The 14,438-nt window shown below is 33.6% G+C and overlaps 1 protein-coding gene across 2 annotated transcripts in view; it reads right to left on the minus strand.

Moving 5' to 3' along the window:
• The window catches only part of LOC150109511 (sushi, von Willebrand factor type A, EGF and pentraxin domain-containing protein 1-like), an 80,667-nt gene that overhangs the window by 39,463 nt on the left and 26,766 nt on the right, over positions 1-14,438 (minus strand). For both annotated transcript variants that reach the window (XM_090408765.1, XM_090408764.1), the window contains exons 3-4: positions 3,419-3,738; positions 2,701-3,168 (exon numbers count right to left, since the gene is read on the minus strand). In XM_090408765.1, the coding sequence (XP_090264891.1) occupies positions 2,701-3,168; positions 3,419-3,738 (788 nt within the window). The remainder of the gene's footprint in view (positions 1-2,700; positions 3,169-3,418; positions 3,739-14,438) is intronic.

The raw sequence follows: 14,438 nt of genomic DNA on the forward strand, positions 1-14,438 counted from the left end.
GTTTCAAGATGATCAGAATTTTTGATTGTAGACGTTGATATTGTGGAAGCTTTGTTGATGTTGATTTGTGTAGTACAATGTTTTTATGCATATGAAAGGGAAGTGCAAAGAATTGTGAACTCCATGGATCGAATTTTTTTTCCATGTTGATCATCACGGGAAGAATTGATACTGGAGATCATTTACTATTCGAGAAAGTAACAAGCCATCATTACAATTTTATTATTTAAATAAATACCCAGTGAACGATATTTGTTGAGGTAATTAAGATCGTTCAAATATTTAAACAGTCACAAAGTAAAGGACATATTCTGTGATTATTTTATCCAGAATAGATCTACTTCTGTTAGTCCCATTGATGGAATGTTGCCAACATGTAATACAATAGTACCGACTAAGTCTAAATTAGTAGCAAGAGAAAGCTGTTGATATTTTCCATGAAGGAATACAAATTTTAAGAGTGATTGCTAAAAAGTAATAACTTTTATTTTATTTTTTCAATAATGGGAGTCCTTGCTTTATTAAAATAAAAACACGTATGCTCTCCGCACATTTTAATTTTACACAATTATTTGTGCATAAAATTATCTCTGAGGTCCGCACACTTCTGCCAGGTAGTATCGCCAGTCTGTAATGACCGAAATGAGCTTTTCTGGAACTTTTTTCTAAAACTGCATCTTAATTGGTCATCTTGATCAACTGCCATGAAGTGATCTCTTCCCAAATGTATTGTTTTCCAGAAGTGATGTAAGACAGATGTAATTAAGCCTGCATTGTATGAGGGTGGTTCAAAAGCGTAACCAAGACAATAAATCTGGGAATTCTTGGCTTCAATTTTTGTAGCGTTTCAATGTAAATCATAGTAAATATTGTTGTGGTAAGTATGATTAAGTATTCATTATACCATTCTGACAAAAAAAAAAAAAAATCACTGCCAAAGTTTGTGTTGCTGATGCCCAAGTGGAATCGTAGTGATACGCACAGAAATGTTTAGAATAAACACCTTTTATTCTCTGATAAAGTTCAATAGACGGAATTCTCTCCACCTCTATTGAAAGAAAACAGAAGGTTCCTCTCGAAGTGACAGAAAGTAATAGTCAACGTTGGCCCCAGCACGTTAAGCTGAATAAGAGATGCTCACAATCGCTCTTCTCATACAACAAGAAGATTGAAATTGAAAATTGAAAAATGCAGATGCAAAGCCGAGAGAGAGAGAGAGAGATGGAAGTTTGCTTAGTAGGTTTTATGTCTAACATTGCTATCAGTACCTTATAAATTCACTTCTTAAGAAATTTGTCAGTTATTAGTTTAAATAAAAAAACAAGAAATATAATTTTAATTAGAGTTATTAAAATATTTTACTATTTTTCCCTTTCGCTTGGGGCTATAAATGAGGATATTTTTCTCCAGTCTTCGTTATCCATATAATTAATGACGCCATAGATGTCATTAATTATATGGATGTCGAGAGTAAAAAGTGTTTTAATGGTTTTTCCAGTAATCGTTTGTTAGAGTTTCACTTCAATATTTCCTGGATGTCACAGCAGCAATTCAGAATACAGCTACACAATACAGGTTGTATCTTATACAGCAAGTACATATATTCTGTAAAATATTTTCCTATTTTTATTATAATACTGGTATGAATTCTTGACGTTGCTAGGATATTTCATTCAATCAATTCATTCTTTTCATTTGGGTTTTTTTTTTTTTTAATAAATGGGCATAGTTTTAGACTTGAAGATTCTTAAAACAATACTGCTATTTCTTGTTCAAATTCTTAAATTTTAGACAATATATCTGTTATTTCATTGATAATTCGAACCGAACTTTCGCATATTTGTTCTGCGAATTGTCAGAGTTTACGAAAAATGTTACATACGTTATTTTTAAAATAAAATAAATTTCAATGAACTTTGGAAAACGAAAAAACACATAGTCCACAACGATATGTTTTGTGGACTATACAGTCCACAATCCGAATTGTTTTTACTTTTAGATTATTATCCCTTGTCTAATTTAAAAAACCACAAATAAAATAATAAAAAAGAAGGAAAGAATGTTTGAAAGAAAAGAAAGATAGCACACCCTCCACTACAAATGATCCCCCTCAGTATAATCCTATACATCTTTAAATGGACTCTTTCAACACACACACACACACACACACACACACACACACACACACACACACACACACACACACACACACACACACACACACACACACACACACACACACACACACACACACACACACACACACACACAGTTAACAGACAAAAATACTCTGCACTTGTTAATTGTAGATGGCGTAGTATGCATGATGAATTGTGTTGTTGATCCACGATCAACAACACCATGAGATTAATTAGAATTTATTAATTAATTTACAGCTCAGCTAATATGTCACTAGCGTTAAGCTAGCATCATCAGAGCCACATTGTACTAAGTAAACGATTAACAGTTTTCAAATCCTATAATTTTTTTTATGTCTAATTCGTTAAATTACAAACAAACATTGAATTATATATATATATAGAAACTTATGGAAAACACACTTTGGTATGTTATGATTCAAAAAATATGGTAAGAGAAACTTATATTCGTGATAGGATTAAAATTCAAAATTCATTATGAGTAATTGATATTACTTATACTTATATGAAATTCATAAATACGGACTTGTAAAAAGCGTACCTGGTTGGAAACTATGAATGGGCACTCTAGATGACGATGGTTGTTGCAAGTGCATTCGAGATACTGTTTGCTCTCCTGGAAGTACAGAGACATGATTCACAGGATTAGAAGAAGCAGTTACCGAATTATCAACACTATTGCCAGATGGCGTTGCAGGAAATGCATAACTCTTCCTATCTAGAGGTAATTTAAACCGGTACGTTTTAGAATAAGTTTGAGGTTGCAAATGATGAGTCGGATAAGATGCCAATTGTTGTCGATAACTTGGATAAACAAAACTTTGTGGATTATTCACTCCAGCAGATGGCGCTCCGTTATGCACAATGGTCGGGGTTCGATAAACTTGATAGTGTTTTCGCTGTCTTAAAGGGATGGTGATGCGAGTGTGAGTATTGGGTTGAAGAGGAATTGTGATGTGATGGTTATTACCATCTCTTCTATAGGTTGGTTGAGCAATAGAATTGAAAGCTAAAAAAATTAATGGAGATTGATTGGTAAATTTTTTCCAACTAAATCATTATTAAAACAATAATTGATTATTTATGTACCAATTAAGAAATTAGAGATTTTTATTTTTCTTAGAATTATCGATCAAATTTAATAAATCATTGAAACCTTTACTAATGATTAAATATTTGGACATTAATTATTCAAATCTATTTAAATTTACTTAAAATATAATTTTAATAAAATAAATATCTTCATTTGGCAGTCTTACCTGCTGGATTGCTAGCACGGACTACTGGAGCATTTTTTCGAATTAAATCCTGTGGCTGATCACCAAGAGGTCGACGATAGGTGTCGCCATTGTATACTACTTGTTCACTGGTTTGAAGCGATGGTCCCGTTAGTGATCTTCTTGCTGGTGGATTCCTCCTCGGTAATGTAACACGTGTTGAAGCATGCATAGGACTTGCAGTGTGATGATTAAGAGTTCTTTGATAACGGGAGCTATCTACAGGCATTTTATTATGAAGATTCTGTTGTGAATAACCATTTGTATTTACCCTGTATGTTTGAATATACGGTGTTGGATACCTGCAGGTAATAAAAAACACAAGCAAAAATTATTGTAGTATTATAAATATTTGACTGTTTTATAAGGAAAAAAATGGCTGGTACCCTTCACTTAGAGCAATTTACTGTTGAAACCCTCTTCTGTAGTCATGAAGAAACAGCAGCAATTAACGTCCTCTGTTAATTAGTTCATTATAGATATGTGAGGAGGCAACGCCATCCTTAACATACAAAAGGACGTTTTTTAAATGTAAATAATCTGATTAGTAAAAATTATATTACTAGTTCAGTTCCTCATCAAAAGATGGTGCTGAGCGGCATTATTCTCAGTTTAATATGAATTATTAGTTTACCAAGAATTTGGTTTTTTTTGCTTCATTTTATTATTTTTGTTTACATAATATATAAATGTAGTAAATGAGCATGTTGAACTATTCCAATCAGAGAGGCTTTTAGAAGGATGAAATATTTCTATTATTTTCACATATAAAAATAGTAAAAAAAATGACTTATTAATTTTCTTCTTTGATATTAAGTTATTATATTTCTAAATATCAAGAAACCTAATTAGTTAGAGGGGAGTTACTTGAAGCAGTTTCTTTCTATTACTTTCACAGTTTATTTTTAATGCTTATATAAAAAATAAATACCATCATTTAACGCAAAGAAAGACGGACAATTGTCTTGAACAATAAAACTGTATTTGTAAATACACAAGCTGTTGCGAAAAACATTGAAAATTAGAGGGGGGAGGGGGGAATAATGTAAAAACTATTGCACACCACTACCATGAGGGATTTTAAAATAGTCTTTAACTTAAGAATACAAACATAAAAATCTCATCAAGCCCAAAATGCTTCACAATCGTTGTTTCACATTATATTATATCTTATAAAGAACCAGGCATCCAAGTATGCACGCACACACACACACACACACACACACACACACACACACATGCTATACAATAAAAACATTTATAGGGTTGTGAAGGACGAATGAAGCAATAACAGATTGTCGTCTTCCACCTGAATATCGTTAAAATAATAATAAAAGAAACAAAAAAGGATTCCGTAAACTGAGAAGAACTTCGTATCTTATCTTCCATACGAAACATTTCCAAAATAAAATATAAAGAATTATACCAAATATTTTTCCTATAACCACCTTACCATCATCCACGTTATATCTAAAATGACGTACCTGTAAGTAATTGATCAGTGTGGTACACCACAGTCCCTCATTGTCTATTACATTGTACATTGTATATTAGTGGAATATATCCATGCGGTTCTATTTTAGTTTCAGGTAATTTTCATTGGTAAACTCTCGTAACTGGTATCGTAACATATGGTAAAAACGATTCCATCTGGTATAATAATTCGACACAAGCTGGTAACAATTCGCCATTGAGATATAATGAAATCTGGTATTTACGATTTCTATTAAAATTTATTGACTTATTTCAGTTTTGGTTTCAGTTGAATTTGTAGTGGAAAAAATTAAATAAAACAAAATTAGGGCTGTGATAACAAATAGTGTCGATATAATAAGAAAGCGATGATGAAAACTACCATTATTTCTTTGTGTTGTCGTTTCACTAATGCCACTTTACTGTGTATTGCGTGCAGGTTTAATTTCTATTTCTGGATTGTTTAATTTCTGTTATATCCTTTATAGTGTAGGATTTATAAAAACTATTTTATAGATTTCTCGAATAAAAATGAGGACTAAAAATGATGTTTATGTTGTGGTGAACATGTAAATTTGGAAGAGGGGGAAAATTCTCTTTTAAAAAAATATATTTAAGTATATTTTAAGTATACACTATTCAAGATATTTGAAAATATACTTCGAAATATTTCAACACATTTTAAAGTATATTTTAAGAGTTATATTAATAATGAACTTAAAAATACCTTTACTTTTTTAAAAGGTACTTAATGGTTGTTTTTTAAAACAAATCATTCATTAAAAAAACTAGTAAATAAATGTTTTAGGATTTTGTAATAGATATCACTACATAACTTTATTTGTGAAATAATTTTCACATAATTTGAGAACGAAAATTGAATGGCAGTGTGAATGTGATTAAATGAGAGATATTCCTTGAATATATCTCAGAGAGAAAAAGAAGGTTAAGATGCTTGGATGACCAAATATTCCTTAGAAATTGGCTATGTAAGTTTAGCATTTCTTGACTAAATCAACTTGGTCTATACTACAACAACAACAACAACAACTAATACTAATAATAATAAGTGGAAGTTGCAATCTCTTATTGTCCACTACTGGTTAAGATTAGCTTTGGTAACCATAAGTTTTAAGATAAACTGGTTGGTTAGTCTTATAAATAAATATATTCTTGTGTGTATGCGTGTATTCTCCTGACCGGTTTGTTTGCCTGTTTTGTTGGAAGAAAAGCCCGAGCTTCCTGGAGCAATAATCCTTCCATTTCCGCATGAGAACAATTAACTCAATTGAAAAGTCCTAATAAAGGTTCTCCTAGACGGAATTCAAACCCCAGATATTTCCACAGCATTTTGTCAAACCGACTGAGCTATAGAGACTCTCGAGTTAGGCGCTATTATCGAATGCGTCATGTCAATGAACTATGGCTGTTCCAGTAATTGGGAAAAACCTCGAGTTTCCGATGGAACGCTTTCTTTCACCTCCTGCTACAACAAAATCTTTTGAGTCAAAGCTTAAAAGTTCCACCAAGTCGTCGACGATGTTTGAAAGAGGCCGGGCAAAGCCCCGAATGTTCCTGTAAGAGATACCGACCACTAGAGGGCGCTTTATCGTTTCCATTCTTATTCGCGTGCGAATCGCAAATTTTCGAAGGGACCAACCGAGGTTTAACAACCAGGAAGTGGTATTCGAACAGGGATATTTACGACGTGGCACACGCAGGGAGGGTTGTGTTACGGTTCAACGCCGTAACGGGGATGACAGTTGGAATGATAAACACCGGGTGTTGCTGGTAGAGATGATCGTTTCCGTGTGCTCAGATTACACTGCGCAGTGTAAGGTTTCACTCTGAGACTAGAGCAGAAGTTGGGATTTTTTTTTTTCTTCTACAACACAGGACTCCGAAGTGTTTCCTAATAATATCCACGTGATTTTGTCAAACACGTGCTAAGGGAAAGGGGAGACAAAGTCTGCTTGAAGGTCAACAGCAGTACTGAGTCGCCGCTGAGATTGTAGAAAGAGCGCACTGCAAGTCAGATGGCAGACGTTACGCCATGTTAACTTTAAAGAAGTTATTTGTATCACAGTGTGTGTGTGTGTGTGTGTGTGTGTGTGTGTGTGTGTGTGTGTGTGTGTGTGTGTGTGTGTGTGTGTGTGTGTGTGTGTGTGTGTGTGTGTGTGTGTGTGTGTGTGTGTGTGTGTTGTTTTCTGACATGAATTCCTGGAGAAACAGGCCACACACAACATCAATTAGAGCTGTTTGAGGTTTCACGTGTGCATTAAGTGAACGGTACTACGAATATTCACACACGCATCTCTCTCTCTCTCTCTCTCTCTCTCTCTCTCTCTCTCTCTCTCTCTCTCTCTCTTCACCTATATTTTTCTTTGTAAGCTCTCTTTTTTACGTTAATCTTTTCTCTCTTCTCCCCGCCTTCCTTCCTTCCTATGATTTTTAGAAAGATTCTTCTCCCCAGCAACCACTTTTTATTTTTATTTTTACTTCTTCTTCTTCTTCTTCTTCTTCTTCTTCTTCTCTCTCTCTCTCTCTCTCTCTCTCTCTCAATCTCGATCTCTCTCTCTCTCTCTCTCTGTCTTTCGCGTTTTCTCCGTAGCGCAATCGCTAAAAAAGTTGTCTTTCAGTTGGCTAGATCCGGGTTCGAATCCAATATAGGATGAGAGCAACCTTTATGAGATTCCTCGCATTCACTTTCAACTGAAAGTGAATTAATTGATCTCATGCAAAGGTGGAAGGTTTTCCCTTTAGAAACTCGAGTTTTTTATCTTAAAAAAAACAGACAGACTTGCAGAAGAATACGTCACACCGTCCTCATAGCCTTGGTTACTTCGGCAGTAATTCAACTGTAACAAAAGATGCCATATTTCATGCCTTCCTGATTATTTTTTCTGTCTCTCTCTCTCTCTATCTATCTATCTATCTCTTGTCCTTTTCCCCTCTATCTTACCTTCCTATGTATTTCCTCTTTCTTCATCTTCTCGCTCCGTATTTGTTCTGTTGTTTCTTATTCATCTTCTCCTCCTCTTCCTTTTTTGTCTTCTCCATCTTCATCTCCTGCTCTCTTTTTCTCTGTTTTCCTTTTCTTATCACTCTATTATATTTTTATTCATTGTCTCTTTTTCCTAACTTTATTACACTCTCTTGTTCCTTTTTTTTAGCTTTTTTCTTTTCCTTTTTTTGATCATCTCCCCCCCCCTGGTTTTTCTCCATATGTATGTATATTTGCAAAAATGATTTTTATTATCATCAGATTTTAATAGCAAATGGTTTCAGTTTCAATTTTATTTCTAGAAGAGCAATTGTGCTTTGTTTTGTTCAAATAGACCAACTAGGGGTCGCTGTTTCTGATAAGTTTTCTCCACTGGTTGTATCTATTGTAAATTGCATCTTTGTCCAGGTTTTTCTCCTTCTAATCTTCCTCTACATTATCTTTCCACCGCTTCTTTGGTCTTCCTCTTCTTCTTCCTCCTCGTATTTCCATCATCATGATACTTCGTCCGTCATATTTTTCATTTCGCCTCATTACATGTCCATACCTTCTTGTACTTTGTTTGTAATTGCAGTCACCTTTATAGTACCTCTGATATGTTCATTCCTCACCTGATCTTTCCTTGTTACTCCACACAGCCATCGAAGCATCCTCATTTCTATCTTACTAATCTTGCTGTCATTGGACTTCTTCATAGGCAGTCTCCCATCCATATAACATTGTAGGTTTCACTACCGTTCTGTATATTTTTCCTTTCAATTTCACTGGAATTTTTCTATCACATAAAATTCCTGACATTTCTTTCCATTTCTTCCATCCAACCTGAATTCTGTTATTGATTTCCCTTTCCACTTCACCTTTACTATCATTACTGGTTCCTGATATTTGAATTTATCTACTTTCTTGATGACCTCTCCATCCAGCACCACATCCTCAGTGTCGACATTTTGACCACACGCCAGACATTCAGTTTTTCTTCTACTAATTCTCAGTCCTCTTTCTTCTAATAATCTGTTTCATCTTATCAGCTTTTGCTCCACCTCTTCTCTTGTTTCCGCGCACAGTACAATATCGTCTGCAATTTTTAAACCCATATTCTACTAGAAAGATGCAAATTGTTATATTATCAAATGTATCGCTTCAATAGATGGGAGAAAAGCAAAACTATTATAGGATGACTAATTTATAAGGTAGTAACTGTAAGCTTTTATTGAATTTAATTGATAATAGCGTCCACGAAAGTTGCAAATCTAATATATCATTAACGTAAAAAGGGTAGCTTTAGGATTAGATAAGTTAGACAGAGAAAGGTTACATAATCTGCAGAACAGACGCTCTAACTTATTGAACTTTCAACTCACCTCGATTTATCTATTTCGAATAATTGTTACTGTCATATATTAGAATTAGGTTTTGAAAGTTTATATATATATATATATAGACCCAGCGACGTATCAGTACTGACAAGTTATTATACTGAAGTCGGTTGTGGAGCGACATCTAACGCAATTTTCAAAAACCATTTGATTACAAAAATTACAATAACCCTTTAATAACATAATGATTTATTTTCTTGATAAACAGGAATATTTATTCAATATCGCACAAGAGAACAAAATGGGATTTATCTTTCAATGATATAGAAACGGTATGGTATATTCTCTAAAGCCATGAACTAATTGCTAAATTACATTAGTTCCAAGACTTGAAAGCCGTTGTTTGGTTTAACTTTAGTAACCTTGATGTCCACTATCGTATATCAAAGTCTGAAACTGTTTCCCATGTCTGGTACCAACCAACCTTTCCAACTCTGACATTGGCCAAAAAATAAATAGACTTTAGTACTTGACCACACATTCATTAACCTAAATGAAGATGGTCCGTGAACCTTTTAAGAATTCTTTAGTTGGTCATCAATCTAAGGAAACTTGCTTGTACAATGATTGATAGACAAATTATTACCGAATTTTTTCTTCTAGAATTCCTTTGAATGCATTCGTGGTGCAGTTAAAGACTCTATCGCCATCTACAGAAAGTGTAAAGAAGTAGATGAAAATTCTAAAAATTAAATCAATCAGTTTCATCTGAATTTTAGTCAATTTATTATTAATTTGATAAACAGAAATGAATGCTTGTCTTGCACTGTTTTCGACATTTTCAGTACTTTTGTTTTAATGTTATGTTATTTAATAGAATCTATGCCCATTTGTACATACTGTTTTTATTAAAATTGACAACAAAATAAAATGTGCATTTTTGAAGTAAATCAATCTTGGGTCGACTTAAATTTGTTATCATTACAATAAAGTACATTTTTATCGCAGTATATAATTATCATAGACGTTAAGAATATTTATTTGAACATATATTAGTAGTGAATGTTCTGAGAAGTACACACTTCTCATTCCCTCCCTCTTCCATCTGCCCTACAATTGATGGCCTATGACGTCAGTCAAGATCATAATTTGTTCAGCTGTAAAGAGAACACGCTGTGCTCATTTTGAAATGTTGTTTCAGCCGCCTTTTTTTTTTCTTGTGCTAGAAAACTTCCTGGACAGTATTAGTCCAGACAGAACAGAAGAAAGTGATGAAAAAAATAAGATGATAAGCACTTCATGCCGTTAAATAAGTTAATTATTTAGCGAGTGATTGAAGCTAATGTCTATTTAAACTTTTCCATTCATAAAAAGAGTTCGGTCTTCAAAGAGTGACTTCGGTTGCAGTAAAAAAAAAAAAAAAAAAAAAAAAACGGAAGTCTTAAGGGACAAGGTCTCCAAGCGCAGAGGTTTTATTTCGTGATGTCAAAGTTTTTGGTACAAAATGTATGCACTCTGTATATCTCTATATATAAATGAACCCGCTCACGAATAAAAACCTGGCAACTTCCATATGAAACATTCACTACTAATATATGTTCTGCCGTCTGTCTGCACGTTCAAATTCCAAAGTCATCCTATCCTAATTACCTTCTTCATGCCTTGAATTTCATCGATTCATAAAGTCTTACAGTTTCCGCAACTTCTCGCTACAGGTACTCCAGTTTATTCTTGACAAACAGGAATTCCTCTTTCTCATGATGGAAGCTAATGTCAGGACAAACAGGAACTCCGGTTTGTCAAGAACAAACTGGATATTTTGTAAGTGTTATGGGTTGTTACTTTTCTCTCTTTTTTTTTCTTGTTAATGCTTTAAAGATTCTCAACGAGGAACAGAGGGAGGGGAGGGGAGAAACAATACCTATTGCACATGATATATAACCAATAATTATAATAACACACGCACTGCCATCAGAATATAAATGGAATATCATCGCATTTCATTATTTAAGGAAATTCACTGTTTTTAGTTGGCGATTCCAAGTGGGATTTTTTTGGAGGGGATGAGGAGATTTATCTTCCTATTAGGTTGCTGTTTTCATTTCATATTGAATCAGACACGCTGTGAATTTTTACCCATTTCTCAGGCTATATAGGGATATAGCCTGAGAAATGGGTTCGCTTTTTTATTGTTTATCGAAAAGCGAACTATTTGCGTGTAAGTTACAAAATCTTGAATGCATATGTGGTCATAGAATTCAAGATTTTGTAAGTCGACTAAGTATTAATAAATCATATTTCATTATTTAAAGAAATTCCCTGTTGTTTATTTATTGCTTCCAAGTAAAATATGTGGGGGGGCATAAGAATTTATCTTCCTATTATGTTTCTGTTTTGTATATTTCATATCTAATCAGTTACATTCTGATTTTTTACTTCTTTTTTAAATATAGAGGGCGCTCTTTTTTACCGAAAATCAAACAATTTATGTGTAAATAAGAGAGAACCTCGTCATCACGTTAGGAAACATTTCTAAGGACTTTTTCACAAGAAAGCAAGTTACGATGTCATACGAAGGTAGCACGAAACCCGCCGTTTACAGATAAACACGTTTTAATAGGATTAGTAGACTGAGATAATGGATAGAGCCGAATGAGCGAAATAACCTCCCGCAACGAGTAGATTGTGGAGTGGGAGAGTTCAAGAACGTATAAAATGCTAATGATAATAATAATAATAAGGTAAATGGTTTCTCTTTTGAATTAAATTGCTGAGTTCAATTCTCGTCATGACGACAGAAATCTTTATATGGTTTTTTTTCAACTGAAGGTGAGATAGCCGATCTCAAACTCGGGATTTCTATCCCCCTCATACAGGCAAATGGGCCATGAGAACATGGAAAATTTATAGGATGTTCTTCGCCATCTGTTTATGTAGATGGCGTTGATGGAAGTAGTAGTGCAGTTGTGTGTCATTGGAGATGATGACTTCTTGGAAGTGTCTCGTGATAGTGGAAATCATAGTTCCCTCCACCATTAAAGTTAGTCGGCTCCTATGGTAACTAGTCTAAGAAATGAATGTACTTTTGTAACAAAAAAAGACTGCTAAAACCTTCCAATGAGTTAAACTTGATTCAATTTTGGAATTGTTTTTCTAAAAAAAAAAAAAAAGAATTAGTTCTGTCGCTTTCAAGGATCCCAAAATCAAATCAGTCTTACTAATGAATTAAAATGATTGATATTTGATTCAAATTAAAAGATAAAACAAATTAAGCGAAACATTGACAAAAAAAAGTACCGAATTATTATTATTATTTTAAAATATATCATTTTTCCCCCTCAGATATCACAAAGCTTACAGCCAGGCCGAATGTGTTTATAGAGAATAATTCGGTGTTGTGTTATTGCGCACATCCGTTGTCGTTAAAAAAATAAAAAAATAAAATAAATTCGTCCCATTTCACCCAATTTTATCACAATAAAATCGAAATGCAAACAATACTATTTTATATACTGACCGTGCAGTTGTATAAACTAATGCTTAACACAACTTAACCGTTTTTCTTTTATTATTGCTAATCATTAAATAATAATTAAATGAATATCGGATTTTCAAAACCACAGAAAAGAGGTTTATTAGCTTCAACGACACAATCTTATTATCTATGGCTACAGATTTTCTATAATTAGGTGGCGTGTTTAAGATTCTTATATCTAAAATTTTGCCCTATTAAAACAACCTTGTCGCTCTTAATGATTGTAAAATTCATTGAGGGGTATTATCATGAATAGATTTATATTAGTAAAGAAATTCTCACTATTACTGTTGTAGTTTGTTGAGAAATACTCAATAAAAAATCTACCGTGCATTACTCACCTCCTCGATTCAGCCCCAGCACTTAGTAATCGCGAACAGTGTCAGAAGGTGTAAATGTACGATTTACAACTATATTACATATTAAACAGCTATATAAGTGTACACGAAATGCAAAATAAATAATGCTTTAGGTATACAACTTCAACTTGTATATTCAGTTGTATATATTACAGCTAATACTAGACGAACTAAATAAAAAGAGGTTAAAATGGTATGGGCATGTCACTGACGGGAATTATAATCTATATTAGGTCTTTATAATTCAACAGAATAAACCGACAAAGATTAACTTATATCACCATACTGGGATGGAAAACCGCCAAACGGGGGTTTTCCGTCCCTGTCGGGTGATATAAGTTATAAGTTCCGTCACCAAGAGAAAGACCAAGGATAAGATGGATCACTAATATCAAGAAAGCTGCTAAGATCAACAGGCTCCAAGATCTTTCAAGGAAGACTTTATTAAGAGAAGAGTGCAAAAGATGGACTCATGAAGTTCTCATCCCATCTTGACGAAAGAGAATCAATCATCACTATATTACAACTTCCCTGTGTAATATACTCGTACTTGACATGTTAGAACATGTCAGGGCATTTATTTAGGTCTTATCTATATATCAAATTCTTTCCATTTTTTGACCGGTGATTTAGTTTTTAAGTGCCTTTTAAAGCAATTATTAGGCTTTATAAATAGTATCTTTATATCAATGGTTAAATTCTAAACGAATAAGCTCCGGGGCCCTTAAAGCAAGGATCATAAATGTGAGGCTATTGCTAGATTGTCGCACCATTTTTTAAATATAATTTATTTATTTATTCTGGTGGAGTTAAAGTAATTAGACGTTCTCTTCCCCACCACCAGAAATATTAAATACAAATACAAAATTACAAATTAATATAATACTCCTAACATATTAATCGAAATCGTTCGTAATCAGGCGACAGTTGATGTTGACTTTATATACGCATTCAAAACTGTAAACAATTGTTGAATAATAATACGATAACGTAGGCATGATTACTGTAAAGAGAGAAAAGTCACAAATCAGAAAAATATTCCAGGTCGGTGCCTAGTGAATAAAAAAGTTCCGGGGATGGGCCCTGGCTGATAATTCACTGATAAGGGGAACTTTCTTCCAGATCTCTTTTTTCACCTGGTTCCTAAGTTACTGAAGCTCTAGACCAGGAGTATCAAAATCAATTGGACCGTGGGCCATTTGTTATGAAAGTGTATCTCAAGTGGGCCACAAAAAATTTTCGACTAAAAAACCTTCACTAATTAGGATCGAAGGGAAGTGAAAGAATGAGCACCAATAAATTGGAAAATTAATAA

This window comes from Typopeltis vanoorti, chromosome 2 (genome assembly GCF_054136105.1).
Source record: "Typopeltis vanoorti isolate ZY-2024b chromosome 2, IOZ_Tvanoo_1.0, whole genome shotgun sequence".
NCBI lineage: Eukaryota > Metazoa > Arthropoda > Arachnida > Uropygi > Thelyphonidae > Typopeltis > Typopeltis vanoorti.